This window comes from Notolepis coatsorum (genome assembly GCF_963971535.1).
Source record: "Notolepis coatsorum genome assembly, chromosome: 4".
Taxonomy (NCBI): Eukaryota; Metazoa; Chordata; class Actinopteri; order Aulopiformes; family Paralepididae; genus Notolepis; species Notolepis coatsorum.
The window spans coordinates 150,976,544-151,004,393 of NC_140168.1; the positions used below are offsets into that span (position 1 = coordinate 150,976,544).

Sequence of the window (27,850 nt, forward strand, 5' to 3'; positions counted from 1 at the left end):
GTAGAGTGAGAGAGGACAGTACAGTAGAGAGAGAGGACAGTACAGTAGAGTGAGAGGACAGTACAGAAGAGTGAGAGAGGACAGTACAGTAAAGAGAGAGAGGACAGTACAGTAGAGAGAGAGAGAGAGGACAGTACAGTAGAGAGAGAGAGAGGACAGTACAGTAGAGAGAGAGAGAGGACAGTAGAGAGAGAGAGGACAGTACAGTAGAGAGAGAGGACAGTACAGTAGAGAGAGGACAGCACAGTAGAGAGAGAGGACAGCACAGTAGAGAGAGAGAGGACAGCACAGTAGAGAGAGAGGACAGCACAGTATAGAGAGAGGACAGTACAGTAGAGAGAGGACAGTACAGTAGAGTGAGAGAGGACAGTACAGTAGAGTGAGAGAGAGGACAGTACAGTAGAGTGAGAGAGAGGACAGTACAGTAGAGTGAGAGAGAGGCCAGTAGAGAGAGAGAGGGGACAGTACAGTAGAGAGAGAGAGGACAGTACAGTAGAGAGAGAGGACAGTACAGTAGAGGGAGAGAGAGGACAGTACAGTAGAGAGAGAGAGGACAGTACAGTAGAGAGAGAGAGAGGACAGTACAGTAGAGAGAGAGAGGACAGTACAGTAGAGAGAGAGAGAGGACAGTACAGTAGAGAGGACAGTACAGTAGAGGGAGAGAGAGGACAGTACAGTAGAGAGAGAGAGAGGACAGTACAGTAGAGTGAGAGAGAGGACAGCACAGTATAGAGAGAGAGAGGACAGTACAGTAGAGTGAGAGAGAGAGGACAGCACAGTAGAGTGAGAGAGGACAGCACAGTAGAGTGAGAGAGGACAGCACAGTAGAGTGAGAGAGAGGACAGTACAGTAGAGAGAGAGAGAGAGAGAGGACAGTACAGTAGAGTGAGAGAGAGGACAGCACAGTAGAGGGAGAAAGAGAGAGAGAGAGAGGACAGTACAGTAGAGAGAGAGAGAGGACGGTACAGTAGAGAGAGAGAGAGGACAGTACAGTCGAGTGAGAGAGGACAGCACAGTAGAGAGAGAGAGGACAGTACAGTAGAGAGAGAGAGAGGACAGTACAGTAGAGAGAGAGAGGACAGTACAGTAGAGAGAGAGAGAGAGAGGACAGCACAGTAGAGTGAGAGAGAGGACAGTACAGTAGAGTGAGAGAGATGACAGTACAGTAGAGAGAGAGGACAGTACAGTAGAGAGAGAGGACAGTACAGTAGAGAGAGAGGACAGTACAGTAGAGAGAGAGGACAGCACAGTAGAGAGTGAGAGAGGACAGCACAGTAGAGAGAGAGAGAGAGGACAGTAGAGTGAGATAGAGGACAGTAGAGTAGAGAGAGAGGACAGCACAGTAGAGTGAGAGAGTGGACAGTACAGTAGAGAGAGAGAGAGGACAGTACAGTAGAGAGAGAGAGGACAGTACAGTAGAGAGAGAGAGAGGACAGTACAGTAGAGTGAGAGAGAGAGAGGACAGCACAGTAGAGTGAGAGAGAAGACAGTACAGTAGAGTGAGAGAGAGGACAGCACAGTAGAGTGAGAGAGAGGACAGCACAGTAGAGTGAGAGAGAGGACAGCACAGTAGAGTGAGAGAGAGGACAGTACAGTAGAGAGAGAGAGAGAGAGAGGACAGTACAGTAGAGTGAGAGAGAGGACAGTACAGTAGAGGGAGAGAGGACAGTACAGTAGAGAGAGAGAGGACAGCACAGTAGAGTGAGAGAGGACAGCACAGTAGAGTGAGAGAGAAGACAGTAGAGTGAGAGAGAGGACGGTACAGTAGAGTGAGAGAGAGGACAGCACAGTAGAGTGAGAGAGAGGACAGCACAGTAGAGTGAGAGAGAGGACAGCACAGTAGAGTGAGAGAGGACAGCACAGTAGAGAGAGAGAGAGGACAGTACAGTAGAGTGAGAGAGGACAGTACAGTAGAGTGAGAGAGGACAGTACAGTAGAGAGAGAGAGAGAGGACAGTACAGTAGAGAGAGAGAGTACAGTAGAGTGAGAGAGAGGACAGTACAGTAGAGTGAGAGAGGACAGTACAGTAGAGGGAGAGAGAGGACAGCACAGTAGAGAGAGAGAGAGGACAGTACAGTAGAGTGAGAGAGAGTACAGTAGAGTGAGAGAGGACAGTACAGTAGAGTGAGAGAGGACAGTACAGTAGAGTGAGAGAGAGGACAGTACAGTAGAGTGAGAGAGGACAGTACAGTAGAGAGATAGAGGACAGCACAGTAGAGAGAGAGAGGACAGCACAGTAGAGTGAGAGAGGACAGCACATTAGAGAGAGAGGACAGCACAGTAGAGAGAGAGAGGACAGTACAGTAGAGAGAGGACAGAACAGTAGAGAGAGAGAGAGGACAGAACAGTCGAGTGAGAGAGAGGACGGTACATTAGAGAGAGAGGACAGCACAGTAGAGAGAGAGGACAGCACAGTAGAGAGAGAGGACAGCACAGTAGAGAGAGAGGACAGTACAGTAGAGAGAGAGGACAGTACAGTAGAGAGAGAGGACAGCACAGTAGAGTGAGAGAGAGGACAGCACAGTAGAGTGAGAGAGAGGACAGCACAGTAGAGAGAGAGAGAGGACAGCACAGTAGAGAGAGAGAGGACAGCACAGTAGAGAGAGAGAGAGGACAGTAGAGTGAGAGAGAGGACAGTACAGTAGAGAGAGAGGACAGTACAGTAGAGAGAGAGAGGACAGTACAGTAGAGAGAGAGGACAGTACAGTAGAGAGAGAGAGAGGACAGCACAGTAGAGTGAGAGAGAGGACAGTACAGTAGAGAGAGAGAGAGGACAGTACAGTAGAGAGAGAGAGGACAGTACAGTAGAGTGAGAGAGAGGACAGTACAGTAGAGAGAGAGAGTACAGTAGAGAGAGAGTACAGTAGAGAGAGGACAGTACAGTAGAGAGAGAGAGGACAGTACAGTAGAGAGAGAGGACAGTACAGTAGAGAGAGAGATGACAGTAGAGAGAGAGAGGACAGTACAGTAGAGAGAGAGGACAGTACAGTAGAGAGAGAGAGAGGACAGGACAGTAGAGAGAGAGGACAGTACAGTAGAGAGAGAGGACAGCACAGTAGAGAGGACAGTACAGTAGAGAGAGAGGACAGCACAGTAGAGAGAGAGGACAGTACAGTAGAGAGAGAGAGGACAGTACCGTAGAGAGAGAGGACAGTACAGTAGAGAGAGAGGACAGCACAGTAGAGAGAGAGGACAGTACAGTAGAGAGAGTACAGTAGAGAGAGAGAGGACAGCACAGTAGAGTGAGAGAGAGGACAGTACAGTAGAGTGAGAGAGGACAGTACAGTAGAGAGAGAGGACAGTACAGTAAAGAGAGAGAGGACAGCACAGTAGAGAGAGAGGACAGTACAGTAGAGAGAGAGGACAGTACAGTAGAGAGAGGACAGCACAGTAGAGAGAGAGGACAGCACAGTAGAGAGAGAGAGGACAGCACAGTAGAGAGAGAGGACAGCACAGTATAGAGAGAGGACAGTACAGTAGAGAGAGGACAGTACAGTAGAGTGAGAGAGGACAGTACAGTAGAGTGAGAGAGAGGACAGTACAGTAGAGAGAGAGAGGACAGTACAGTAGAGTGAGAGAGAGGACAGTACAGTAGAGTGAGAGGACAGTACAGTAGAGAGAGGACAGCACAGTAGAGAGTGAGAGAGGACAGTACAGTAGAGAGAGAGAGAGGACAGTACAGTAGAGAGAGAGGACAGTAGAGTGAGAGAGAGGACAGTACAGTAGAGAGAGAGGACAGTAGAGTGAGAGAGAGGACAGTACAGTAGAGAGAGAGGACAGTACAGTAGAGAGAGAGAGGACAGTACAGTAGAGAGAGAGGACAGCACAGTAGAGAGAGAGAGAGGACAGTACAGTAGAGTGAGAGAGAGGACAGTACAGTAGAGAGAGAGAGAGGACAGTACAGTAGAGAGGACAGCACAGTACAGTAGAGAGGGGACAGTAGAGAGAGAGAGAGGACAGTACAGTAGAGAGAGAGAGAGGACAGTACAGTAGAGAGAGAGAGAGAGGACAGTACAGTAGAGAGAGAGAGGACAGTACAGTAGAGAGAGAGAGAGGACAGTACAGTAGAGTGAGAGAGAGGACAGCACAGTAGAGAGAGAGAGGACAGTACAGTAGAGAGAGAGAGGACAGCACAGTAGAGAGAGAGAGAGGACAGCACAATAGAGAGAGAGAGGACAGTACAGTAGAGTGAGAGAGGACAGTACAGTAGAGAGAGAGAGGACAGTACAGTAGAGAGAGAGAGGACAGTACAGTAGAGTGAGAGGACAGTACAGTAGAGAGAGAGGACAGTACAGTAGAGAGAGGACAGTACAGTAGAGAGAGAGGACAGTACAGTAGAGTGAGAGAGAGGACAGTACAGTAGAGTGAGAGGACAGTACAGTAGAGAGAGAGATAACAGTACAGTAGAGAGAGAGAGAGGACAGTAGAGTGAGAGAGAGGACAGTAGAGTGAGAGAGAGGACAGTACAGTAGAGAGAGAGGACAGTACAGTAGAGAGAGAGAGGACAGTACAGTAGAGAGAGAGGACAGCACAGTAGAGAGAGGACGCTAAACAGTTAGAAACACCAATCACACTAGAGGAACTCAGGAAGGCCATATCCGGAATGCAAAGTGGTAGGGCTCCTGGAAGAGACGGTATCCCACCAGAAATGTACCTCTCATGCTGGGACATAATTGGACCCCTATTACTTAATATGATTTTATACACAGTCAAGGAGGGGAACTTTCATAAGAACGACAATATTGCACTCATAACAGTCCTCCTTAAAAAAGACAAAGACCCCACCGAGTGCGGTAGTTACAGACCCTTAAGCCTACTCGGAACCGATATCAAACTGTTCTCTAAGGTATTAGCCATCAGACTTCAAAAGCATATGACGTCTTTAGTTCATCCGGATCAAACTGGCTTCATAAGAGGCCGCTTGATCACTGATAACATAAGACGACTACTATACGTACTAGATGCCAGCAAGGACGACACCACACCTAAGGCGATGCTGTCCCTGGATGCAATGAAAGCTTTTGATAGGTTGGAATGGTCGTATCTATGGGCAGTATTAGAAAGGATGGGGTTAGGAAAAGGATTCATTGATATGATTAAAGTATTATACAAAGACCCATCGGCCATGATTACAACAGGCATAATCACCTCCGAAATCTTTCCGGTATCACGCTCTTCTAGACAGGGTTGCCCTCTTAGTCCCGGACTATTCGATTTATCACTTGAACCTTTAGCACAATATATAAGACAATCCCAACTCATAGAACCAATCGTAATCAAGGGCACACAACACAAAATTAGTTTATATGCGGACAACGTAATTAGGGCTGTCTTAAATACTTCGAAGCTTCGAAGCTTCGTTCGATGGCACAAACTTCGAACATAAAAAAAAAATCGAAGTTAAAAAAAAATTTATAGATAGATTTTTTTTTCAGATTTTTTTTTTTTTTTTGGTGTGTGTGTGTGTGTGCATGGGGCCATTGGGTGGGGCCGGGCGACACTGGAGGAAAGTAACCCAGCTCAGCACTGCCCAAATGATATCATCACTATTGCCTGTTTGAAGGATATCATCCTCAACACCACCTACACGCCTATTCTCAGTCCTTGCCCCACAATGGTGGAATGAACTACCCACCCCAGTTAGGACAGCCAAATCCCATCCAATCTTTCGCCGTCGACTAAAGACGCACTTCTTTAACCATTATCTGAAATAAAATTTAAAAAATAAAATAAAAAAAATCTAACCCTAACGAACCTTACTGTCATGCACTTGTCCTAATAAACTAACCTACACTGTAACACGCAACACTTTGATGAATATTGTTACTCAGCTGATAGAGTTGTATCCTTCCTGATGACCTGTCGTACAGAACTTGTAAGTCGCTTTGGATAAAAGCGTCAGCTAAATGACTAAATGTAAATGTGAATGTAAATGCCTTGTATAATTCCACACATAAGAAAGAAAGATACTGGGATGAATAAACAAAATAGGAAATAAAATGTAGAAATGCATGCAATACATAAATAAATATGAATCTCCATATATGAAATAGAACATTTAGATAAGGTGCTACTGAGATGTTTTGGTGAGTTCTTTGTTTTTTTGTGGAAGTAGCCCTTCTTAAAAATGCATGAACATTCACTGATAATTGGTCTGTAGTGGAGTCTACAAGGTCTACATTGCCGGACCATGTAGAATCCGGACCTTGTAGACTGACATAATTCTGTGCATAGTTAGTCTACACAGGCCATATTTCATTCATCTTAAACATTCTTGATTTGGGGGATTGGTAGTTCCCATGAAATCTGAAGTTGTTCAAACGACAACAGCGATCCACCTTGAATTAAATCACACTGTGTTGGCTGCGTCACAGTCACGAAAGGGGCTACTTAATTCATTAATCCAATCCACTTTATTTATAGAGCACATTTAAAAACAACAAAGTTTACCAAAGTGCTGTACAAGTCCCACAACATAAGATAAAAAAAAAATATATATATATATAATAAAAAAATAATTAATAAATTTATTTTTTAATTCGAAGCTTCGAATTAAAATCGAAGCTCGGCCCCGAAGCTTCGATTGCCAAAAAAAAATTTAAGGTCAGCCCTAGACATAATACTGTTCATGCAAAACCATAACACCACAATGCCTCATCTTCTCAAGTTGATTGATGAATTTGGCGACCTATCGGGATTTAAGATAAATTGGCCAAAGTCGGCTTTCCTTCCACTGAACGCCCCTGCAAAAAATACACGTCTTCCAGAAGAAATACCAATGGTTAAACACTTTAGATGTCTGGGAGTTGAAGTATTCCCTACCATAAGCCAAACGGTGAAACACAATTACATAGAAATCCAAAATAAAATAAAATACGACTTTGACAGGTGGTCAAAACTTAAAAACTCAGTACAGGCACGGGTTTCAATAGTTAAGATGGATGTCCTACCTAGAATCAACTTCATCAGCTCAATGCTACCGTTACCCCCTCCAAACTTTTTTTTTAACTTTTTTTTTTTTTTTACTCTTTTCTTTTCATGTCAACGTTCACACGCACAATATATGCTTACCTAGGATTTGACTTGATTCAACAACAAAGCAGTCGGAGCAATGGCAAGCCGAAAACTGTCGAAATTGTAGTTTTTTGAAGTTTGGATTTTTTTTTTTCACAACTGAGGTAGGTCAACTAAAGTACCGAAAAAAGGTACCGTTGGGTACCGGTATCGATTCACAGGTACCGGTACTGGTATCGGTTCAAATGTGAAAGGTACCCATCCCTAGATATACCAGACCTGGAAAAAGATTTTGATTGGCAAGAAGCCTGGGCAAATGTTCGACTTGCATCAAGGAACCCGGACCATCAACAAATCAATCTTAACTATATTCATAGGACATACTTGACTCCTATAAGACTGAACAGAATGGGTCTTAAACAAGACTCCAAATGCTCCTTATGTACAAATGGGGACGAGGGGACATTTATGCACATGTACTGGGACTGCCCACCAGTTAAGATATTCTGGAAAGAAGTGACCCAGCAATTATCAAATCTCTTAACTCTGAATATACCTGTACTCCCCTCTATATTACTGCTGAATGATGTTTTTGAGTGTGCAGTATCTATACAGCTAAAGAGATTGGTTTTATCTGGTATCACAGTGGCTAAAAAGCTGATAGCATCACGATGGTTTCAACCTGAAAAAATGTGCCGGAAGGTCTGGATTCTTACATATCTCGATGTGATTTATCTAGAAATATCTACAGCAAGAATTTTGGGTCTCAATTAATCCAAAATGTCAATGTGGTTAGAAGTGGCGGAGAGAATAAAAGCTAGCATATAATGGTAGGGTCTGGTTAGGAGTGAATGATAATAGATGGATTATCCATTGGTGGTTCCAGGGGGGGGGGTGCGAGCAAGAGCATATGTGTGTAGGGTAATAGATAGCAGGTATTAGGGGTATATCTTGTATAAGACATTTATCTAAATGGTGATTTCATTGGATGTGCACTGTTAATTAATGCTTGTATATCTAATCTTGTGTTGTCATGTTTGTTTATGTGTTTATTTAAAAAATAATAAAAAAAGAAAATACAAAAAAAAATAAGGAAGTGTAGTTAGAGGTGTAAAGCTCTATCCTTTCTAAGTCTCTTCGTTGATAGTCAAGGTATCGATGTGTTGCAGAAATGGTTGCCAGATCACTTGGAATGTTTCAAGGGAGCCCTTTAGGGAGAATCTGATTCGCTCAAGCTTAACGCAATGTAGTATCTCATGTATCCATCTGTTGTGAGTAGGTGGGGAAGGGTGTATCCACTTAAAGAGAATAAGTCTCCTAGCGAGGAGGGTAGTGAACGCCACAACTCGTTTTGCAGCCCTAGATATTATCGTAGGGGTATTCGGGATTCCGAAAAAGGCAGTGAGTGGATCTGGGTCTAACGCCACTCCCAGGACCCTACTCAGTGTATCGAATATTGTGTAAATAGTGTTTAAGATTTATTTTAAAACTAGCCTTTTCTTTGATGTTCCTAACATCGCTGGGAAGACAGTTCCAGGATACTATCGCCCTATAAAATACTGCCCTTTTCATAAAATTAGACTTAGGTAGAGGTAAATTAATCAATCCACCTCTTGCCCCTCTGGTTGAATGTGTGTGAGTACTTGCGCTGTACACAATGCAATTATACAGGAACTTTGGAGTTTGAGTTTGAGTAACTCTATGAAAATATGTAATTATGTAATTAATGTGTTAATGTATCGTGTAATTTCAATGTGGAATTGAGGAATATCAAAATAAAAGCACACGTTGTTGAACTTGATCATGCATATTTATTAGGACATTTTATTACAGCACTATTATATCAATACACATTTATAAAACGAGGCATATTTAGCCAGAATATGTTGCCAGAACATTAAAAAGATTTAGATTCGATTTTTTTTTTTACTTTCGAATGGGCGACCCCACTGTCGCCTACCCGCAATCCCAATTTGGGTTGCGACCCGTAGTTTGAGAACCACTGGTCTAAGCTCATTGAACCACCATTACGTCCCCCATAGAAGTGACCTTGAAGCCCCCACCTGTCCAGAGGAGCTGCCCCTGGGCCTCCAGTAGAAGGCTGCCCCTGGGGCTCCAGTAGAAGGCTGCCCCTCTGGGCCTCCAGTAGAAGGCTGCCCCCCTGGGGCTCCAGTAGAAGGCTGCCCCCCTGGGCCTCCAGTAGAAGGCTGCCCCCCTGGGCCTCCAGTAGAAGGCTGCCCCCCTGGGCCTCCAGTAGAAGGCTGCCCCCCTGGGCCTCCAGTAGAAGGCTGCCCCCCTGGGGCTCCAGTAGAAGGCTGCCCCCCTGGGCCTCCAGTAGAAGGCTGCCCCTCTGGGCCTCCAGTAGAAGGCTGCCCCCCTGGGCCTCCAGTAGAAGGCTGCCCCTGGGGCTCCAGTAGAAGGCTGCCCCCCTGGGGCTCCAGTAGAAGGCTGCCCCCCTGGGGCTCCAGTAGAAGGCTGCCCCTCTGGGCCTCCAGTAGAAGGCTGCCCCCCTGGGCCTCCAGTAGAAGGCTGCCCCTCTGGGCCTCCAGTAGAAGGCTGCCCCTGGGGCTCCAGTAGAAGGCTGCCCCCCTGGGGCTCCAGTAGAAGGCTGCCCCCCTGGGCCTCCAGTAGAAGGCTGCCCCTGGGGCTCCAGTAGAAGGCTGCCCCCCTGGGGCTCCAGTAGAAGGCTGCCCCCCTGGGCCTCCAGTAGAAGGCTGCCCCTGGGCCTCCAGTAGAAGGCTGCCCCCCTGGGCCTCCAGTAGAAGGCTGCCCCCCTGGGCCTCCAGTAGAAGGCTGCCCCTGGGGCTCCAGTAGAAGGCTGCCCCCCTGGGCCTCCAGTAGAAGGCTGCCCCCCTGGGCCTCCAGTAGAAGGCTGCCCCTGGGGCTCCAGTAGAAGGCTGTCCCTGGGCCTCCAGTAGAAGGATGCCCCCCTGGGCCTCCAGTAGAAGGCTGCCCCCCTGGGCCTCCAGTAGAAGGCTGCCCCCCTGGGCCTCCAGTAGAAGGCTGCCCCTCTGGGGCTCCAGTAGAAGGCTGCCCCCCTGGGGCTCCAGTAGAAGGCTGCCCCCCTGGGCCTCCAGTAGAAGGCTGCCCCCTGGGCCTCCAGTAGAAGGCTGCCCCTCTGGGCCTCCAGTAGAAGGCTGCCCCCCTGGGCCTCCAGTAGAAGGATGCCCCTGGGGCTCCAGTAGAAGGCTGCCCCTCTGGGCCTCCAGTAGAAGGCTGCCCCTGGGGCTCCAGTAGAAGGCTGCCCCCCTGGGCCTCCAGTAGAAGGCTGCCCCTGGGCCTCCAGTAGAAGGCTACCTCTGGGCCTCCAGTAGAAGGCTGCCCCCCTGGGGCTCCAGTAGAAGGCTACCTCTGGGCCTCCAGTAGAAGGCTGCCCCTGGGGCTCCAGTAGAAGGCTGCCCCCCTGGGCCTCCAGTAGAAGGCTGCCCCCCTGGGGCTCCAGTAGAAGGCTGCCCCCTGGGCCTCCAGTAGAAGGCTGCCCCCCTGGGCCTCCAGTAGAAGGCTGCCCCTGGGGCTCCAGTAGAAGGCTGCCTCTGGGGCTCCAGTAGAAGGCTGCCCCCCTGGGCCTCCAGTAGAAGGCTGCCCCTGGGGCTTCAGTAGAAGGCTGCCCCCCTGGGCCTCCAGTAGAAGGCTGCCCCCCTGGGGCTCCAGTAGAAGGCTGCCCCTGGGGCTCCAGTAGAAGGCTGCCCCCCTGGGCCTCCAGTAGAAGGCTGCCCCTGGGGCTCCAGTAGAAGGCTGCCCCCCTGGGGCTCCAGTAGAAGGCTGCCCCCCTGGGGCTCCAGTAGAAGGCTGCCCCTGGGGCTCAAGTAGAAGGCTGCCCCTGGGCCTCCAGTAGAAGGCTGCCCCCCTGGGGCTCCAGTAGAAGGCTGCCCCCTGGGCCTCCAGTAGAAGGCTGTCCCTGGGCCTCCAGTAGAAGGCTGCCCCCCTGGGCCTCCAGTAGAAGGCTGCCCCCCTGGGCCTCCAGTAGAAGGCTGCCCCCCTGGGGCTCCAGTAGAAGGCTGCCCCCCTGGGTCGGCTGCCCCCCTGGGCCTCCAGTAGAAGGCTGCCCCCCTGGGGCTCCAGTAGAAGGCTGCCCCCCTGGGCCTCCAGTAGAAGGCTACCTCTGGGCCTCCAGTAGAAGGCTACCTCTGGGCCTCCAGTAGAAGGCTGCCCCCCTGGGCCTCCAGTAGAAGGCTACCTCTGGGCCTCCAGTAGAAGGCTGCCCCCCTGGGCCTCCAGTAGAAGGCTTCCCCTGGGGCTCCAGTAGAAGGCCGCCCCCCTGGGGCTCCAGTAGAAGGCTGCCCCCCTGGGGCTCCAGTAGAAGGCTGCCCCCCTGGGGCTCCAGTAGAAGGCTGCCCCCCTGGGGCTCCAGTAGAAGGCTGCCCCCCTGGGCCTCCAGTAGAAGGCTGCCCCCCTGGGCCTCCAGTAGAAGGCTGCCCCTCTGGGCCTCCAGTAGAAGGCTGCCCCCCTGGGCCTCCAGTAGAAGGCTGCCCCCCTGGGCCTCCAGTAGAAGGATGCCCCCCTGGGGCTCCAGTAGAAGGCTGCCCCCCTGGGGCTCCAGTAGAAGGCTGCCCCCCTGGGCCTCCAGTAGAAGGCTGCCCCTGGGGCTCCAGTAGAAGGCTGCCCCCCTGGGGCTCCAGTAGAAGGCTGCCCCCCTGGGCCTCCAGTAGAAGGCTGCCCCTGGGCCTCCAGTAGAAGGCTGCCCCCCTGGGCCTCCAGTAGAAGGCTGCCCCCCTGGGCCTCCAGTAGAAGGCTGCCCCTGGGGCTCCAGTAGAAGGCTGCCCCCCTGGGCCTCCAGTAGAAGGCTGCCCCCCTGGGCCTCCAGTAGAAGGCTGCCCCCCTGGGCCTCCAGTAGAAGGCTGCCCCTGGGGCTCCAGTAGAAGGCTGTCCCTGGGCCTCCAGTAGAAGGATGCCCCCCTGGGGCTCCAGTAGAAGGCTGCCCCCCTGGGCCTCCAGTAGAAGGCTGCCCCCCTGGGCCTCCAGTAGAAGGCTGCCCCCCTGGGCCTCCAGTAGAAGGCTGCCCCTCTGGGGCTCCAGTAGAAGGCTGCCCCCCTGGGGCTCCAGTAGAAGGCTGCCCCCCTGGGCCTCCAGTAGAAGGCTGCCCCCTGGGCCTCCAGTAGAAGGCTGCCCCTCTGGGCCTCCAGTAGAAGGCTGCCCCCCTGGGCCTCCAGTAGAAGGATGCCCCTGGGGCTCCAGTAGAAGGCTGCCCCTCTGGGCCTCCAGTAGAAGGCTGCCCCTGGGGCTCCAGTAGAAGGCTGCCCCCCTGGGCCTCCAGTAGAAGGCTGCCCCTGGGCCTCCAGTAGAAGGCTACCTCTGGGCCTCCAGTAGAAGGCTGCCCCCCTGGGGCTCCAGTAGAAGGCTACCTCTGGGCCTCCAGTAGAAGGCTGCCCCTGGGGCTCCAGTAGAAGGCTGCCCCCCTGGGCCTCCAGTAGAAGGCTGCCCCCCTGGGGCTCCAGTAGAAGGCTGCCCCCTGGGCCTCCAGTAGAAGGCTGCCCCCCTGGGCCTCCAGTAGAAGGCTGCCCCTGGGGCTCCAGTAGAAGGCTGCCTCTGGGGCTCCAGTAGAAGGCTTCCCCCCTGGGCCTCCAGTAGAAGGCTGCCCCTGGGGCTTCAGTAGAAGGCTGCCCCCCTGGGCCTCCAGTAGAAGGCTGCCCCCCTGGGGCTCCAGTAGAAGGCTGCCCCTGGGGCTCCAGTAGAAGGCTGCCCCCCTGGGCCTCCAGTAGAAGGCTGCCCCCCTGGGGCTCCAGTAGAAGGCTGCCCCCCTGGGGCTCCAGTAGAAGGCTGCCCCTGGGGCTCAAGTAGAAGGCTGCCCCTGGGCCTCCAGTAGAAGGCTGCCCCCCTGGGGCTCCAGTAGAAGGCTGCCCCCTGGGCCTCCAGTAGAAGGCTGTCCCTGGGCCTCCAGTAGAAGGCTGCCCCCCTGGGCCTCCAGTAGAAGGCTGCCCCCCTGGGCCTCCAGTAGAAGGCTGCCCCCCTGGGGCTCCAGTAGAAGGCTGCCCCCCTGGGTCGGCTGCCCCCCTGGGCCTCCAGTAGAAGGCTGCCCCCCTGGGGCTCCAGTAGAAGGCTGCCCCCCTGGGCCTCCAGTAGAAGGCTACCTCTGGGCCTCCAGTAGAAGGCTGCCCCCTGGGCCTCCAGTAGAAGGCTGCCCCTCTGGGCCTCCAGTAGAAGGCTGCCCCCCTGGGCCTCCAGTAGAAGGATGCCCCTGGGGCTCCAGTAGAAGGCTGCCCCTCTGGGCCTCCAGTAGAAGGCTGCCCCTGGGGCTCCAGTAGAAGGCTGCCCCCCTGGGCCTCCAGTAGAAGGCTGCCCCTGGGCCTCCAGTAGAAGGCTACCTCTGGGCCTCCAGTAGAAGGCTGCCCCCCTGGGGCTCCAGTAGAAGGCTACCTCTGGGCCTCCAGTAGAAGGCTGCCCCTGGGGCTCCAGTAGAAGGCTGCCCCCCTGGGCCTCCAGTAGAAGGCTGCCCCCCTGGGGCTCCAGTAGAAGGCTGCCCCCTGGGCCTCCAGTAGAAGGCTGCCCCCCTGGGCCTCCAGTAGAAGGCTGCCCCTGGGGCTCCAGTAGAAGGCTGCCTCTGGGGCTCCAGTAGAAGGCTGCCCCCCTGGGCCTCCAGTAGAAGGCTGCCCCTGGGGCTTCAGTAGAAGGCTGCCCCCCTGGGCCTCCAGTAGAAGGCTGCCCCCCTGGGGCTCCAGTAGAAGGCTGCCCCTGGGGCTCCAGTAGAAGGCTGCCCCCCTGGGCCTCCAGTAGAAGGCTGCCCCCCTGGGGCTCCAGTAGAAGGCTGCCCCCCTGGGGCTCCAGTAGAAGGCTGCCCCCCTGGGGCTCCAGTAGAAGGCTGCCCCCCTGGGGCTCCAGTAGAAGGCTGCCCCTGGGGCTCAAGTAGAAGGCTGCCCCTGGGCCTCCAGTAGAAGGCTGCCCCCCTGGGGCTCCAGTAGAAGGCTGCCCCCTGGGCCTCCAGTAGAAGGCTGTCCCTGGGCCTCCAGTAGAAGGCTGCCCCCCTGGGCCTCCAGTAGAAGGCTGCCCCCCTGGGCCTCCAGTAGAAGGCTGCCCCCCTGGGGCTCCAGTAGAAGGCTGCCCCCCTGGGTCGGCTGCCCCCCTGGGCCTCCAGTAGAAGGCTGCCCCCCTGGGGCTCCAGTAGAAGGCTGCCCCCCTGGGCCTCCAGTAGAAGGCTACCTCTGGGCCTCCAGTAGAAGGCTACCTCTGGGCCTCCAGTAGAAGGCTGCCCCCCTGGGCCTCCAGTAGAAGGCTACCTCTGGGCCTCCAGTAGAAGGCTGCCCCCCTGGGCCTCCAGTAGAAGGCTTCCCCTGGGGCTCCAGTAGAAGGCCGCCCCCCTGGGGCTCCAGTAGAAGGCTGCCCCCCTGGGGCTCCAGTAGAAGGCTGCCCCCCTGGGGCTCCAGTAGAAGGCTGCCCCCCTGGGGCTCCAGTAGAAGGCTGCCCCCCTGGGCCTCCAGTAGAAGGCTGCCCCTCTGGGCCTCCAGTAGAAGGCTGCCCCCCTGGGCCTCCAGTAGAAGGCTGCCCCCCTGGGCCTCCAGTAGAAGGATGCCCCCCTGGGGCTCCAGTAGAAGGCTGCCCCTGGGGCTCCAGTAGAAGGCTACCTCTGGGCCTCCAGTAGAAGGCTACCTCTGGGCCTCCAGTAGAAGGCTGCCCCCCTGGGCCTCCAGTAGAAGGCTGCCCCCCTGGGGCTCCAGTAGAAGGCTGCCCCCCTGGGCCTCCAGTAGAAGGCTGCCCCCCTGGGGCTCCAGTAGAAGGATGCCCCTCTGGGGCTCCAGTAGAAGGCTGCCTCTGGGGCTCCAGTAGAAGGCTACCCCCCTGGGGCTCCAGTAGAAGGCTGCCCCCCTGGGGCTCCAGTAGAAGGCTGCCCCTGGGCCTCCAGTAGAAGGCTGCCCCCCTGGGGCTCCAGTAGAAGGCTGCCCCCCTGGGGCTCCAGTAGAAGGCTGCCCCTGGGGCTCCAGTAGAAGGCTGCCCCCCTGGGGCTCCAGTAGAAGGCTGCCCCCCTGGGCCTCCAGTAGAAGGCTGCCCCCCTGGGCCTCCAGTAGAAGGCTGCCCCCCTGGGCCTCCAGTAGAAGGCTGCCCCCCTGGGCCTCCAGTAGAAGGCTGCCCCCCTGGGCCTCCAGTAGAAGGCTGCCCCCCTGGGCCTCCAGTAGAAGGCTGCCCCCCTGGGCCTCCAGTAGAAGGCTGCCCCCCTGGGCCTCCAGTAGAAGGCTGCCCCCCTGGGCCTCCAGTAGAAGGCTGCCCCCCTGGGCCTCCAGTAGAAGGCTGCCCCCCTGGGCCTCCAGTAGAAGGCTGCCCCCCTGGGGCTCCAGTAGAAGGCTGCCCCCCTGGGTCGGCTGCCCCCCTGGGGCTCCAGTAGAAGGCTGCCCCCCTGGGTCGGCTGCCCCCCTGGGCCTCCAGTAGAAGGCTGCCCCCCTAGGGCTCCAGTAGAAGGCTGCCCCCCTGGGCCTCCAGTAGAAGGCTGCCCCCCTGGGCCTCCAGTAGAAGGCTGCCCCCCTAGGGCTCCAGTAGAAGGCTGCCCCCCTGGGCCGGCTGCCCCCCTGGGCCTCCAGTTGAAGGCTGCCCCCCTGGGGCTCCAGTAGAAGGCTGCCCCCCTGGGCCTCCAGTAGAAGGCTGCCCCCCTGGGCCTCCAGTAGAAGGCTGCCCCCCTGGGCCTCCAGTAGAAGGCTGCCCCCCTAGGGCTCCAGTAGAAGGCTGCCCCCCTGGGGCTGTGGTGTGAGGCAGAGGCGTGGAGTGCTGTGCTCGGGTGATCTTCCCTCAACAAACGTTTTAAATGTTTCCTTTTGTTTTCCCAGACAACAAGTCTCTTCCCTTCATGGCCACGTTGAGGAACCTGAGGAACATGATCACTCAGGGCATCAGTGAGACTCACCACCGCAAGATTCTCAGCAGACTGACCAATAAGGTGAGACAATCGGCCAATGAGTCGCTGTTGCTGTGTTCAACAGCCAATCAAATATATTTTTTTTTCATTCACCTCGAGTGTAATTAAAGAGTGGGGTAAAGGTTGCTGGTTCCCAGCTATATATGTACTCCTATGCTATGTTTGCTTCATACCACAGCCAGGCTAATTAACAGACTGAAACGGACGACTAGGTGGTGTAGTGGGCAAGGCGCTCGCCATCAACGCTGGAGACGCTGGGTTCGAATCCAGCTCTCGGCGTTGCTATCAGCTTGGCTGGTCGTTCATACTAACACAATTGGCAGTGTTAGGGGTGGGAAAGCTGATGGGTGGGTCCTGGGCGTTGTGGACAGCGACCCCTACAGTTCGGTCGGGGCGCCTGCACAGCGAGGGTAGGATCTGGAGGGAGGTAGTGTGACCTTCCACACGTTACACTCTCCCGGTGAGAATCTGCGCTGCCAGGCTGGCTGCCGGCTGGCTGCACATGTGTCGGAGGAAAGCATGTGATAGTCTCCGGCCTCCCAGACCAACAGTAGGGGGGAGTGCGCAACAACCAGGAAGGGGGTTGGGAATTGGCATAACGACTAACAGTGGGATGGGAGAAAAAATCGGAAAAGGGAGGGGGGAAAAAGATAATAAAAAAAAATTTAAAATAAAAACATAGACTGAAACAAACTTTTGATCTCCTGGGTGACGACGGTATGTCATGTAATTAAATTGTACTTACTCAGAAACATACACCACCACAATGGATTTGGAATTAAACAATCAAGATGTGCTTTAAGTGCAGACTTCAGCTTTAATTTGAGGGTATTGTGACAAGCCTTGTGGTGTTCAGGCTCGACACGACCAAAACAAACGATTCCAATGTCCACACAAGCACAATTTCAATAAACAAATGATATTTATTGATCAACAGTACAAATCTGATGGGCAATAGAGTAGTCAAATTACAGTCCAGGGTCAAAACACGTTCCAGGCTCTCGTACAAAATAGTAATGTTCAATACTCAGGGTTTGTCATCCGGTCCAGGGTCAGTTTCACAAGGCCAGGGTCCAGTAACACAAACACCTTCTTGCTCTTACCTCTCCTTCAAACTACCTCTCACCTCACAAACTCAGTATCACACTCTCTCCACGATCTCTGCTCCTTCCTCACCTCCACTCAACTCTTCCTTGTCTCTCCTAGGGCTGTATGCTATGTGTGTCTTGTGTGTGTGTGGGATGTGGGTGATCACGTGGTGCACAGGTGTATTCCATCAGTCCTAATCACCTCCTCAATTAACCCTCCTCTGCCCGTGACAATAGTATCTCCCTTCCTCCACGTAACCAAGTGACGAGGGATGATATCTGCCACAGTATTTACATCCAAATTAGGTGAACAGTGTAGGAATTACAACAGTTTCTTTTATGGGACCAAAGGTAATTGGACAAACTAGCAATCCATAAATAAAATGGTCACTTGGTTGCAAATCCTTTTGCAGTCAATGACAGCCTGAAGTCTGGAACCCATAGACATCACCAGACACTGGGTTCCGTCCAAGGTGATGCTCTGCCAACCGTCTTCAGTTCCTGCTTGTTCTGCCTCTACTGCTACTGTCTTCAGTTCCTGCTTGTTCTGCCTCTACTGCTACTGTCTTCAGTTCCTGCTTGTTCTGCCTCTACTGCAACTGTCTTCAGTTCCTGCTTGTTCTGCCTCTACTGCAACTGTCTTCAGTTCCTGCTTGTTCTGCCTCTACTGCTACTGTCTTCAGTTCCTGCTTGTTCTGCCTCTACTGCAACTGTCTTCAGTTCCTGCTTGGTCTGCCTCTACTGCAACTGTCTTCAGTTCCTGCTTGTTCTGCCTCTACTGCAACTGTCTTCAGTTCCTGCTTGTTCTGCCTCTACTGCAACTGTCTTCAGTTCCTGCTTGTTCTGCCTCTACTGCTACTGTCTTCAGTTCCTGCTTGTTCTGCCTCTACTGCTACTGTCTTCAGTTCCTGCTTGTTCTGCCTCTACTGCTACCGTCTTCAGTTCCTGCTTGTTCTGCCTCTACTGCAACTGTCTTCAGTTCCTGCTTGTTCTGCCTCTACTGCAACTGTCTTCAGTTCCTGCTTGTTCTGCCTCTACTGCAACTGTCTTCAGTTCCTGCTTGTTCTGCCTCTACTGCTACTGTCTTCAGTTCCTGCTTGTTCTGCCTCTACTGCTACTGTCTTCAGTTCCTGCTTGTTCTGCCTCTACTGCAACTGTCTTCAGTTCCTGCTTGTTCTGCCTCTACTGCTACTGTCTTCAGTTCCTGCTTGTTCTGCCTCTACTGCTACTGTCTTCAGTTCCTGCTTGTTCTGCCTCTACTGCAACTGTCTTCAGTTCCTGCTTGTTCTGCCTCTACTGCTAGTGTCTTCAGTTCCTGCTTGTTCTGCCTCTACTGCTACTGTCTTCAGTTCCTGCTTGTTCTGCCTCTACTGCTACTGTCTTCAGTTCCTGCTTGTTCTGCCTCTACTGCTACTGTCTTCAGTTCCTGCTTGTTCTGCCTCTACTGCTACCGTCTTCAGTTCCTGCTTGTTCTGCCTCTACTGCAACTGTCTTCAGTTCCTGCTTGTTCTGCCTCTACTGCAACTGTCTTCAGTTCCTGCTTGTTCTGCCTCTACTGCAACTGTCTTCAGTTCCTGCTTGTTCTGCCTCTACTGCTACTGTCTTCAGTTCCTGCTTGTTCTGCCTCTACTGCTACTGTCTTCAGTTCCTGCTTGTTCTGCCTCTACTGCAACTGTCTTCAGTTCCTGCTTGTTCTGCCTCTACTGCTACTGTCTTCAGTTCCTGCTTGTTCTGCCTCTACTGCTACTGTCTTCAGTTCCTGCTTGTTCTGCCTCTACTGCTACTGTCTTCAGTTCCTGCTTGTTCTGCCTCTACTGCAACTGTCTTCAGTTCCTGCTTGTTCTGCCTCTACTGCAACTGTCTTCAGTTCCTGCTTGTTCTGCCTCTACTGCAACTGTCTTCAGTTCCTGCTTGTTCTGCCTCTACTGCAACTGTCTTCAGTTCCTGCTTGTTCTGCCTCTACTGCAACTGTCTTCAGTTCCTGCTTGTTCTGCCTCTACTGCTACTGTCTTCAGTTCCTGCTTGTTCTGCCTCTACTGCAACTGTCTTCAGTTCCTGCTTGTTCTGCCTCTACTGCAACTGTCTTCAGTTCCTGCTAGTTCTGCCTCTACTGCTACTGTCTTCAGTTCCTGCTTGTTCTGCCTCTACTGCAACTGTCTTCAGTTCCTGCTTGTTCTGCCTCTACTGCAACTGTCTTCAGTTCCTGCTAGTTCTGCCTCTACTGCAACTGTCTTCAGTTCCTGCTTGTTCTGCCTCTACTGCAACTGTCTTCAGTTCCTGCTAGTTCTGCCTCTACTGCAACTGTCTTCAGTTCCTGCTAGTTCTGCCTCTACTGCAACTGTCTTCAGTTCCTGCTTGTTCTGCCTCTACTGCAACTGTCTTCAGTTCCTGCTAGTTCTGCCTCTACTGCAACTGTCTTCAGTTCCTGCTTGTTCTGCCTCTACTGCAACTGTCTTCAGTTCCTGCTAGTTCTGCCTCTACTGCTACTGTCTTCAGTTCCTGCTTGTTCTGCCTCTACTGCTACTGTCTTCAGTTCCTGCTTGTTCTGCCTCTACTGCAACTGTCTTCAGTTCCTGCTTGTTCTGCCTCTACTGCAACCGTCTTCAGTTCCTGCTTGTTCTGCCTCTACTGCTACTGTCTTCAGTTCCTGCTTGTTCTGCCTCTACTGCTACTGTCTTCAGTTCCTGCTTGTTCTGCCTCTACTGCTACTGTCTTCAGTTCCTGCTTGTTCTGCCTCTACTGCAACTGTCTTCAGTTCCTGCTTGTTCTGCCTCTACTGCAACTGTCTTCAGTTCCTGCTAGTTCTGCCTCTACTGCAACAGTCTTCAGTTCCTGCTTGTTCTGCCTCTACTGCTACTGTCTTCAGTTCCTGCTTGTTCTGCCTCTACTGCTACTGTCTTCAGTTCCTGCTTGTTCTGCCTCTACTGCTACTGTCTTCAATTCCTGCTAGTTCTGCCTCTACTGCTACTGTCTTCAGTTCCTGCTTGTTCTGCCTCTACTGCTACTGTCTTCAGTTCCTGCTTGTTCTGCCTCTACTGCAACCGTCTTCAGTTCCTGCTTGTTCTGCCTCTACTGCAACCGTCTTCAGTTCCTGCTTGTTCTGCCTCTACTGCAACCGTCTTCAGTTCCTGCTTGTTCTGCCTCTACTGCAACTGTCTTCAGTTCCTGCTTGTTCTGCCTCTACTGCAACTGTCTTCAGTTCCTGCTTGTTCTGCCTCTACTGCTACTGTCTTCAGTTCCTGCTTGTTCTGCCTCTACTGCTACTGTCTTCAGTTCCTGCTTGTTCTGCCTCTACTGCTACTGTCTTCAGTTCCTGCTTGTTCTGCCTCTACTGCTACTGTCTTCAGTTCCTGCTTGTTCTGCCTCTACTGCAACCGTCTTCAGTTCCTGCTTGTTCTGCCTCTACTGCAACCGTCTTCAGTTCCTGCTTGTTCTGCCTCTACTGCAACCGTCTTCAGTTCCTGCTTGTTCTGCCTCTACTGCTACTGTCTTCAGTTCCTGCTTGTTCTGCCTCTACTGCAACTGTCTTCAGTTCCTGCTAGTTCTGCCTCTACTGCTACTGTCTTCAGTTCCTGCTTGTTCTGCCTCTACTGCAACTGTCTTCAGTTCCTGCTTGTTCTGCCTCTACTGCAACTGTCTTCAGTTCCTGCTTGTTCTGCCTCTACTGCAACTGTCTTCAGTTCCTGCTTGTTCTGCCTCTACTGCAACCGTCTTCAGTTCCTGCTTGTTCTGCCTCTACTGCAACCGTCTTCAGTTCCTGCTTGTTCTGCCTCTACTGCAACCGTCTTCAGTTCCTGCTTGTTCTGCCTCTACTGCAACAGTCTTCAGTTCCTGCTTGTTCTGCCTCTACTGCAACTGTCTTCAGTTCCTGCTTGTTCTGCCTCTACTGCTACTGTCTTCAGTTCCTGCTTGTTCTGCCTCTACTGCAACTGTCTTCAGTTCCTGCTTGTTCTGCCTCTACTGCTACTGTCTTCAGTTCCTGCTTGTTCTGCCTCTACTGCTACCGTCTTCAGTTCCTGCTGGTTCTGCCTCTACTGCAACTGTCTTCAGTTCCTGCTTGTTCTGCCTCTACTGCAACTGTCTTCAGTTCCTGCTTGTTCTGCCTCTACTGCTACCGTCTTCAGTTCCTGCTTGTTCTGCCTCTACTGCTAGTGTCTTCAGTTCCTGCTTGTTCTGCCTCTACTGCAACGGTCTTTAGTTCCTGCTTGTTCTGCCTCTACTGCTACCGTCTTCAGTTCCTGCTGGTTCTGCCTCTACTGCAACTGCCTTCAGTTCCTGCTAGTTCTGCCTCTACTGCAACAGTCTTCAGTTCCTGCTAGTTCTGCCTCTACTGCAACTGTCTTCAGTTCCTGCTTGTTCTGCCTCTACTGCTACTGTCTTCAGTTCCTGCTTGTTCTGCCTCTACTGCAACTGTCTTCAGTTCCTGCTTGTTCTGCCTCTACTGCTACTGTCTTCAGTTCCTGCTTGTTCTGCCTCTACTGCAACTGTCTTCAGTTCCTGCTTGTTCTGCCTCTACTGCTACTGCCTTCAGTTCCTGCTAGTTCTGCCTCTACTGCAACAGTCTTCAGTTCCTGCTAGTTCTGCCTCTACTGCAACTGTCTTCAGTTCCTGCTTGTTCTGCCTCTACTGCAACAGTCTTCAGTTCCTGCTAGTTCTGCCTCTACTGCTACTGTCTTCAGTTCCTGCTTGTTCTGCCTCTACTGCTACTGTCTTCAGTTCCTGCTTGTTCTGCCTCTACTGCAACTGTCTTCAGTTCCTGCTTGTTCTGCCTCTACTGCTACTGCCTTCAGTTCCTGCTAGTTCTGCCTCTACTGCAACAGTCTTCAGTTCCTGCTAGTTCTGCCTCTACTGCAACTGTCTTCAGTTCCTGCTTGTTCTGCCTCTACTGCAACAGTCTTCAGTTCCTGCTAGTTCTGCCTCTACTGCTACTGTCTTCAGTTCCTGCTTGTTCTGCCTCTACTGCTACTGTCTTCAGTTCCTGCTTGTTGGGACATCTTCCCTTCAGTATAGACCACCGCAACACTTCCGGTATTTTCAGCTCATGGGAGAGCGCGGGGGGATAAAATGAATCAATGCGGATTAGAGCCTTGATGTAAGTGGTTGTAGCTAAGGCTGTGGGGGTGCTGGAGACATGATCCAATCCAGACTATTATAATCACCCGAGTCTTCTAAACACGGAGAGCTATAGTCACTTTTCCGCACCTACTCCCCAAACTCTGCATGCGCAGATTGAAAACCTAGATCTCTGGTCAATCCAGAGAGACTTCCTGGGCAATCTGTGCATGCAGAGTTTGGGGAGTAGGTGCGACTATAGCTTGGCAGAGCACTGGAGAGTGTTCTTGATCCCAAGGCCACAATCTAATGGTGAAAGAAAGAGGCTTTGTCAGAAATAATGTTTTTGGAGAATGCTAACAAGAAGTTATGATAGGTAGGTAGTGAGGCTTTTTTAAAATTTTGTATATATATACTTCCTCTCGACCGCTCTCAGATTCTGTCTCTTCTCTCAATGAAATTGCATGATGTACCGTCGCCTGGCAGATCTTTCAGATGGGAAAAGCTGTGGATTGTCACTCTCCCCTCCCTCAAATATATACAAAGTATAAATGAATGGGCGGCTAAGTGGCGCAGTGGGCAAGGCGCTTGCCACTAACGCAGGAGATGCTGGGTTCGAGCCCAGCTCTCGGCGTTGCTACCAGCTTGGCTGGTCGTTCATACTAACACAATTGGCAGTGTTAGGGGTGGGAAAGCTGGTGGGTGGGGATTGGACGTTGTGGACAGCGACTCCTACAGGTCGGTTGGTGCGCCTGTACAGCAGAATCAGGAAGTAACGGGGGCAGCGTGAGCCTCCCACGCGTTACTCCTCGCCACAGAGATCGCGCTGTGCAGGTGAAAAGATGCGACGGCTGCCTCCTCGTGTACCGGAGGGGACACGTGATGCAAGGCTTGGTCCTCACTGCAGCCGACCAGTGGGAGGCATAGTCTAGCAACGTTCGAGACAGGGGAGGGGAGAATTGGCGAGGTGAAATTGGGATGGGAGAAAAATAGAAAAATAAGGAGAAAAGTGGATAAAAAAAAAGAAAAGTATAAATGAATGCAATCTTCTGTAAGACCACCTGGTGTTGGTTTGGTTACAGAAAGCAGTGATTCAGAGCAGACAGTTCCCCTTCAGGTTCCTGGCTGCCTACAAGGTCATCATGGAGCTCAACGGCTTAGGTGAGTATCACACACACACACACATTTGTATTCAATTTATTTTTGAGCTTTCTGTATTTTTCTGTATAATTTAATCGTTATGCCAATTCCCTTCCTGGTCGTTGCGCGCATTGCTCCACTGTCGGCCTGGGGAGGGTGTAGAACTACCACATGCCTCCTCCGATACATGTGGAGTCGCCAGCCGCTTCTTTTCACCTGACAGCGAGGAGTTTCACTGGGAGACCGTAACGCGTGCAGAGGTTCGTGCTATTTCCCCCAGATCCCCTCCTTGCTGAACAGGCGCCCCGACCGACCAGTAGGAGTCGCAGTTTACCACGACCAGGACACGTACCCCATCGGCTTCCCACCCGCTAACACTGCCAATTGCGTTAGTAGGGATGACTGACCATGCCGGAGGTACCGCTGACAGCTGGATTTGATCCCAGAGTCTCTGCGGTGGTAGGCCAGTGCTTAGTCCACTGCGCTACCCAGCCGCCCTGTGTTGATGGTTTTTGTGTATTAGTACAACACACTATTTAGTCAGCCATGTGAGCTTTCAGAGATTGGTCCTTATAACTGCCTGTAATGTGTCACATGAGCTACACACAGTGGTGGAAGAAGTACACCGTTTCTTTACTTAAGTAAAAGTAGAAACACCCAGATAGATGAGTACTCTGGTAAAAGTAAAAGTCCTCCATTCACATTCTAAGTTTTTGCTATTGAATGTACTTAAGTATCTAAAGTAAAAGTATGGATTCTACATAACATTTGTGTATTCCAGTGCTTGGGAGCATTCAAACCTCGATCCATTGACCTCTAAATGTTATGTTAAAGTGGTATGTGGTCCAGTTCTGATGCTCTGATTAAAGGTGATGTTAAAGTGGTATGTGGTCCAGTTATGCTGCTCTGATGAAAGGTTATGTTAAAGTGGTATGTGGTCCAGTTATGCTGCTCTGATTAAAGGTGATGTTAAAGTGGTATGTGGTCCAGTTATGCTGCTCTGATTAAAGGTGATGTTAAAGTGGTATGTGGTCCAGTTATGCTGCTCTGATTAAAGTTCATGTTAAAGTGGTGTGTGGTCCAGTTATGCTGCTCTGATTACATCCTCTTGAAGTTGACAGGCTTCAAATGTGAAAGTATATAATCTTCATAAATTTTTGCCATGTTTTCTATGCAAAATCGTTTTCTTCAAAGTAACTAGTAACTGATGGGATCAGATAGATGTAGTGGAGTAAAAAGTACATTATTTCCTTTGAAATGTAGTGGAGTAAAAGTATAAAGTTCCCTAAAATGAAAATACTCACGTAAAGTACAAGTCGCTTGAAATTGTACTTGAGTACAGCACTTGAGTAAAAGTACTTAGTGACTTTCCACCACTGGCGACACGGCATTGGCTTGGCATGTTTTTTTTTTAGCTACTTTTTCTCCCCATTTTCTATTTTTCTCCCATCCCAATTTCATATTATCCAATTCTACCCTCCCCTGTCTCGAACGTTGTTAGACCATGCCTCCCGCTGGTCGGCTGCAGTGAGGACCAAGCCTTGCATCACGTGTCCCCTCCGGTACACGAGGAGGCAGCCGTCGCATCTTTTCACCTGCACAGCGCGATCTCTCAGTGGCGAGGAGTAACGAGTGGGAGGCTCACGCTGCCCCCGTTGCTTCCTGATTCTGCTGTACAGGCGCACCAGCCGACCTGTAGGAGTCGCTGTCCACAACGTCCGATCCCCACCCACCGGCTTTCCCACCCCCTAATACTGCCAAGTGTATTAGTATGAACGACCAGCCAAGCCGGAAGCAACGCCGAGAGCTGGGCTTGAACCCAGCATCTCCTGCGTTAGTGGCGAGCGCCTTGCCCACTGTGCCACTTAGCCGCCCTGGCTTGGCATGTTTGATATGAACCGCTGTCACCCTCCCTCCATCCTGTAGCCTGCGCGTCCCAGGAAGAGGTCTCTAGCAGCAGCAAGGAGATCCTGAAGGGCATCCTGAAGAAGATTCCTGCCAGCAGGCGCTACAAGCACCTGGACTGGGAGACGACGAAGACGAAGAGGATGCGCGTGGCTCTGAAGGTGCCCTTCGTCTGCCGCCTGTACAAGCAGTCCAAGGCACAGCTCCAGAAAGCCACGTACGTCTAACTATGAAGGAATCCTTTTTTAAACACATTTACAGAGGTCAATGGGTCCTGGATAGTAAATGCTATTGGATATTAAATGTTTTATAAGTCCCACCCTCTGGCCTCTGACGTTTCTAATGTCTTTTTTATTTGGGCCTCACAGGGTTAAAGGAACACGTCAAAATTGTTGGGAAATTAGCTTATTGTCTTCTCCAGAGAGAGACGAGAAGTTAGATACCAGTTTCCTCTCTGTGCGTTCAGTAGAAAGCTAACTGCACGTTAGCCTAGCTTAGCACAATGAATGGAAGCGGACAGTGCCGGTTAGCCTAGGCATGTTCCAACTAACACCTCTCCCGAAGGCTAACCGGCACTGTCCGCCTCCATTCATTGTGCTAAGCTAGGCTAACGTGCAGCCAGATGGCTTTCTACTGAACGCACAGAGAGGGAACTGGTATCCATCTTCTTGTCCGAAGATAGATACCAGACCGACGGCTTCTCAATTACAGTGGGTGACAATATTGTCACAAGGAAAGACGAAATTACCTACCTGGGTTCCATCCTAGAGGCAAATCTTTCCTGTGACAAAATGGCATCCAATGTAATAAAAAAAAGTCAAACAACGAACTAGATTCTTGTACCGGATCTCCTCTCTGGTAAACAAGAATACCCTGAAGACTCTAACAGGGGCACTATTCAAGGGTACGACTATGCTTGCACCTCATGGTACCAAAGTACCTCAAAAGCGCTAAAAACAAAATTACAAACATCTCAAAACAAACTGGTCAGACTACTATTTGACCTTACTCCTAGAACCCAGCTCACCCCTGCCCACTTTGACAACCTAGGATGGCTTAGAGTAGAAGACAAAGTACAGCAACTTGCAATGGGCCTGGTCTACAAGATACACTACACCAGCGGTTCTCAACAGGGGTTCCGCGGCACACAGGGGTTCCGTGAGATGCCTGGCAATGTTCTTTAAAAATATAGAATGACAACAGTCTTATTTTGAAAATCCTATAGCGGGTCTCATTTATGCCCACGCGCAGCTCCAGCTATAATAACTAGGCTCCGAAAGCTAGCAACATTAAGGTCATTATGATACTCTTATTTTGAAAATCCGTGGTGTCGTGACTCATATCCGCTCCAGCACACAGCCAATAGGATGCATCTCCACACAGCAGGCTGAGCAGTGAGCAGAGTAGCGTCTCTCAGCTCAGCAGTAGTAGCGTCTGGATCTGGAACGCGGACATTGAAACACAGCAAGGGTAGTGTTTTTGCGACCCAAAACAAATCCCTGCTGTTTTATTCCGCAACGGGTCAAATGCATATAACATGCTTTGCAATCCTTGCCATTCCTTTATGACCACGTTGTGTTTAAGACCGGAATTAATGTCCCGTTAGCATAAGCTAACAACAAGCTAAAAGCCCTGTTCAGAGCGACAGAGAACAGCAGGGTGGGGACTTAGTTGGAAGGAGGACTGGGAAGGAGGGGGGGGGGGGGGGGGGGGCATTCTCCCTCTATGTGTGTGCGTTTGAAAAGATGATGAAGTCAGACTACTATATTATATTGATAGTAAATGTACTGAGGGTGGACAGACAGATTATGTTGATATTTAAACATAAAAAATACAATACATAATAAATGTATCCATGATCATCATGCAACATAAAACAATTGCAGGAACGGTTTGGGAGAGGAAGGTGTTTTAGGTTGCGTGTTCCAAAAAATTTACTTAAAGTTTAAAGCTCAATATATCAAAACGTGGCACTTTATATTGTGACCAGGCACTTTATAGTGAATCCAAATTCTTTTTGGATTACAGAAAATTGTCCCTAAAGTGCTATCTGTTGCAGCTGCACTGTTTTCCATGAAAATACCATATTTGGATAAGTTTGACCATTTCTAAAAATCTGAAAATCATTATTTAATAAAACACAGAAAAGGATCACCAAGTTACTCTGGATAAAAAAAAAACTTTACAGACAACATTGAGACAAAGCTTCCTGACACATCTCCATCCAAACTCTTGGAAGAACTCATTGAAATCTCATCTGATACCACCTGGAGAGCTAGTTTCAGAGTGTGGTGCTGAGTACCAAGTATCTCATGATGCTGCAGTTAAGGTGTTGATACCATTCAGCCCCACATATCTGTGTGAAGCTGGCTTTTCATCCATGACAGCTCTGAAAACAAAATATAGGGCCAAGTTGAGCCTTGATGATGACATGCGTGTTGCCTTGTCAAAGATCTCCCCACGTATTGACCGTATTATTAGCCAGCAGCAGCGGACCTCGCATTGAGCTAGAAATGTCCACTGAGTGAACGAGTGCTTATTTTCTGTATTTATTTATATTTTTTGAGAAATGGTAACTTGGTGATCCTTTTCTGTATTTAAAAAAAATGCAGAAATTGTCAAACTTATCCAAATATGCTATTTTTATGGAGAACAGTGCAGCTGCAACAGATAGCAGTTTAGTGATCCTTTTCTGTATTTAAAAAAAAAACTTTTGTCATCAGATTCAGATTCAGACAACTTTATTGATCCCGCGTGGGGCAATTCATATTTGCAGATTCACCAACAAGCAACAAAGACAAACAAACAACAAAAC

The 27,850-nt window shown here is 51.1% G+C and overlaps 1 protein-coding gene across 1 annotated transcript in view; it reads left to right on the forward strand.

Annotated features, from left to right (window-relative positions):
* The window catches only part of LOC311226732 (telomerase protein component 1-like), a gene marked incomplete at its 3' end in the record, with an annotated part of 60,445 nt that overhangs the window by 24,985 nt on the left and 7,610 nt on the right, over window positions 1–27,850 (forward strand). Inside the window, exons 10-12 of the mRNA XM_084312142.1 lie at window positions 15,762–15,871; window positions 23,073–23,151; window positions 25,057–25,252. Coding sequence (XP_084168268.1) covers window positions 15,762–15,871; window positions 23,073–23,151; window positions 25,057–25,252 — 385 coding nt within the window. The remainder of the gene's footprint in view (window positions 1–15,761; window positions 15,872–23,072; window positions 23,152–25,056; window positions 25,253–27,850) is intronic.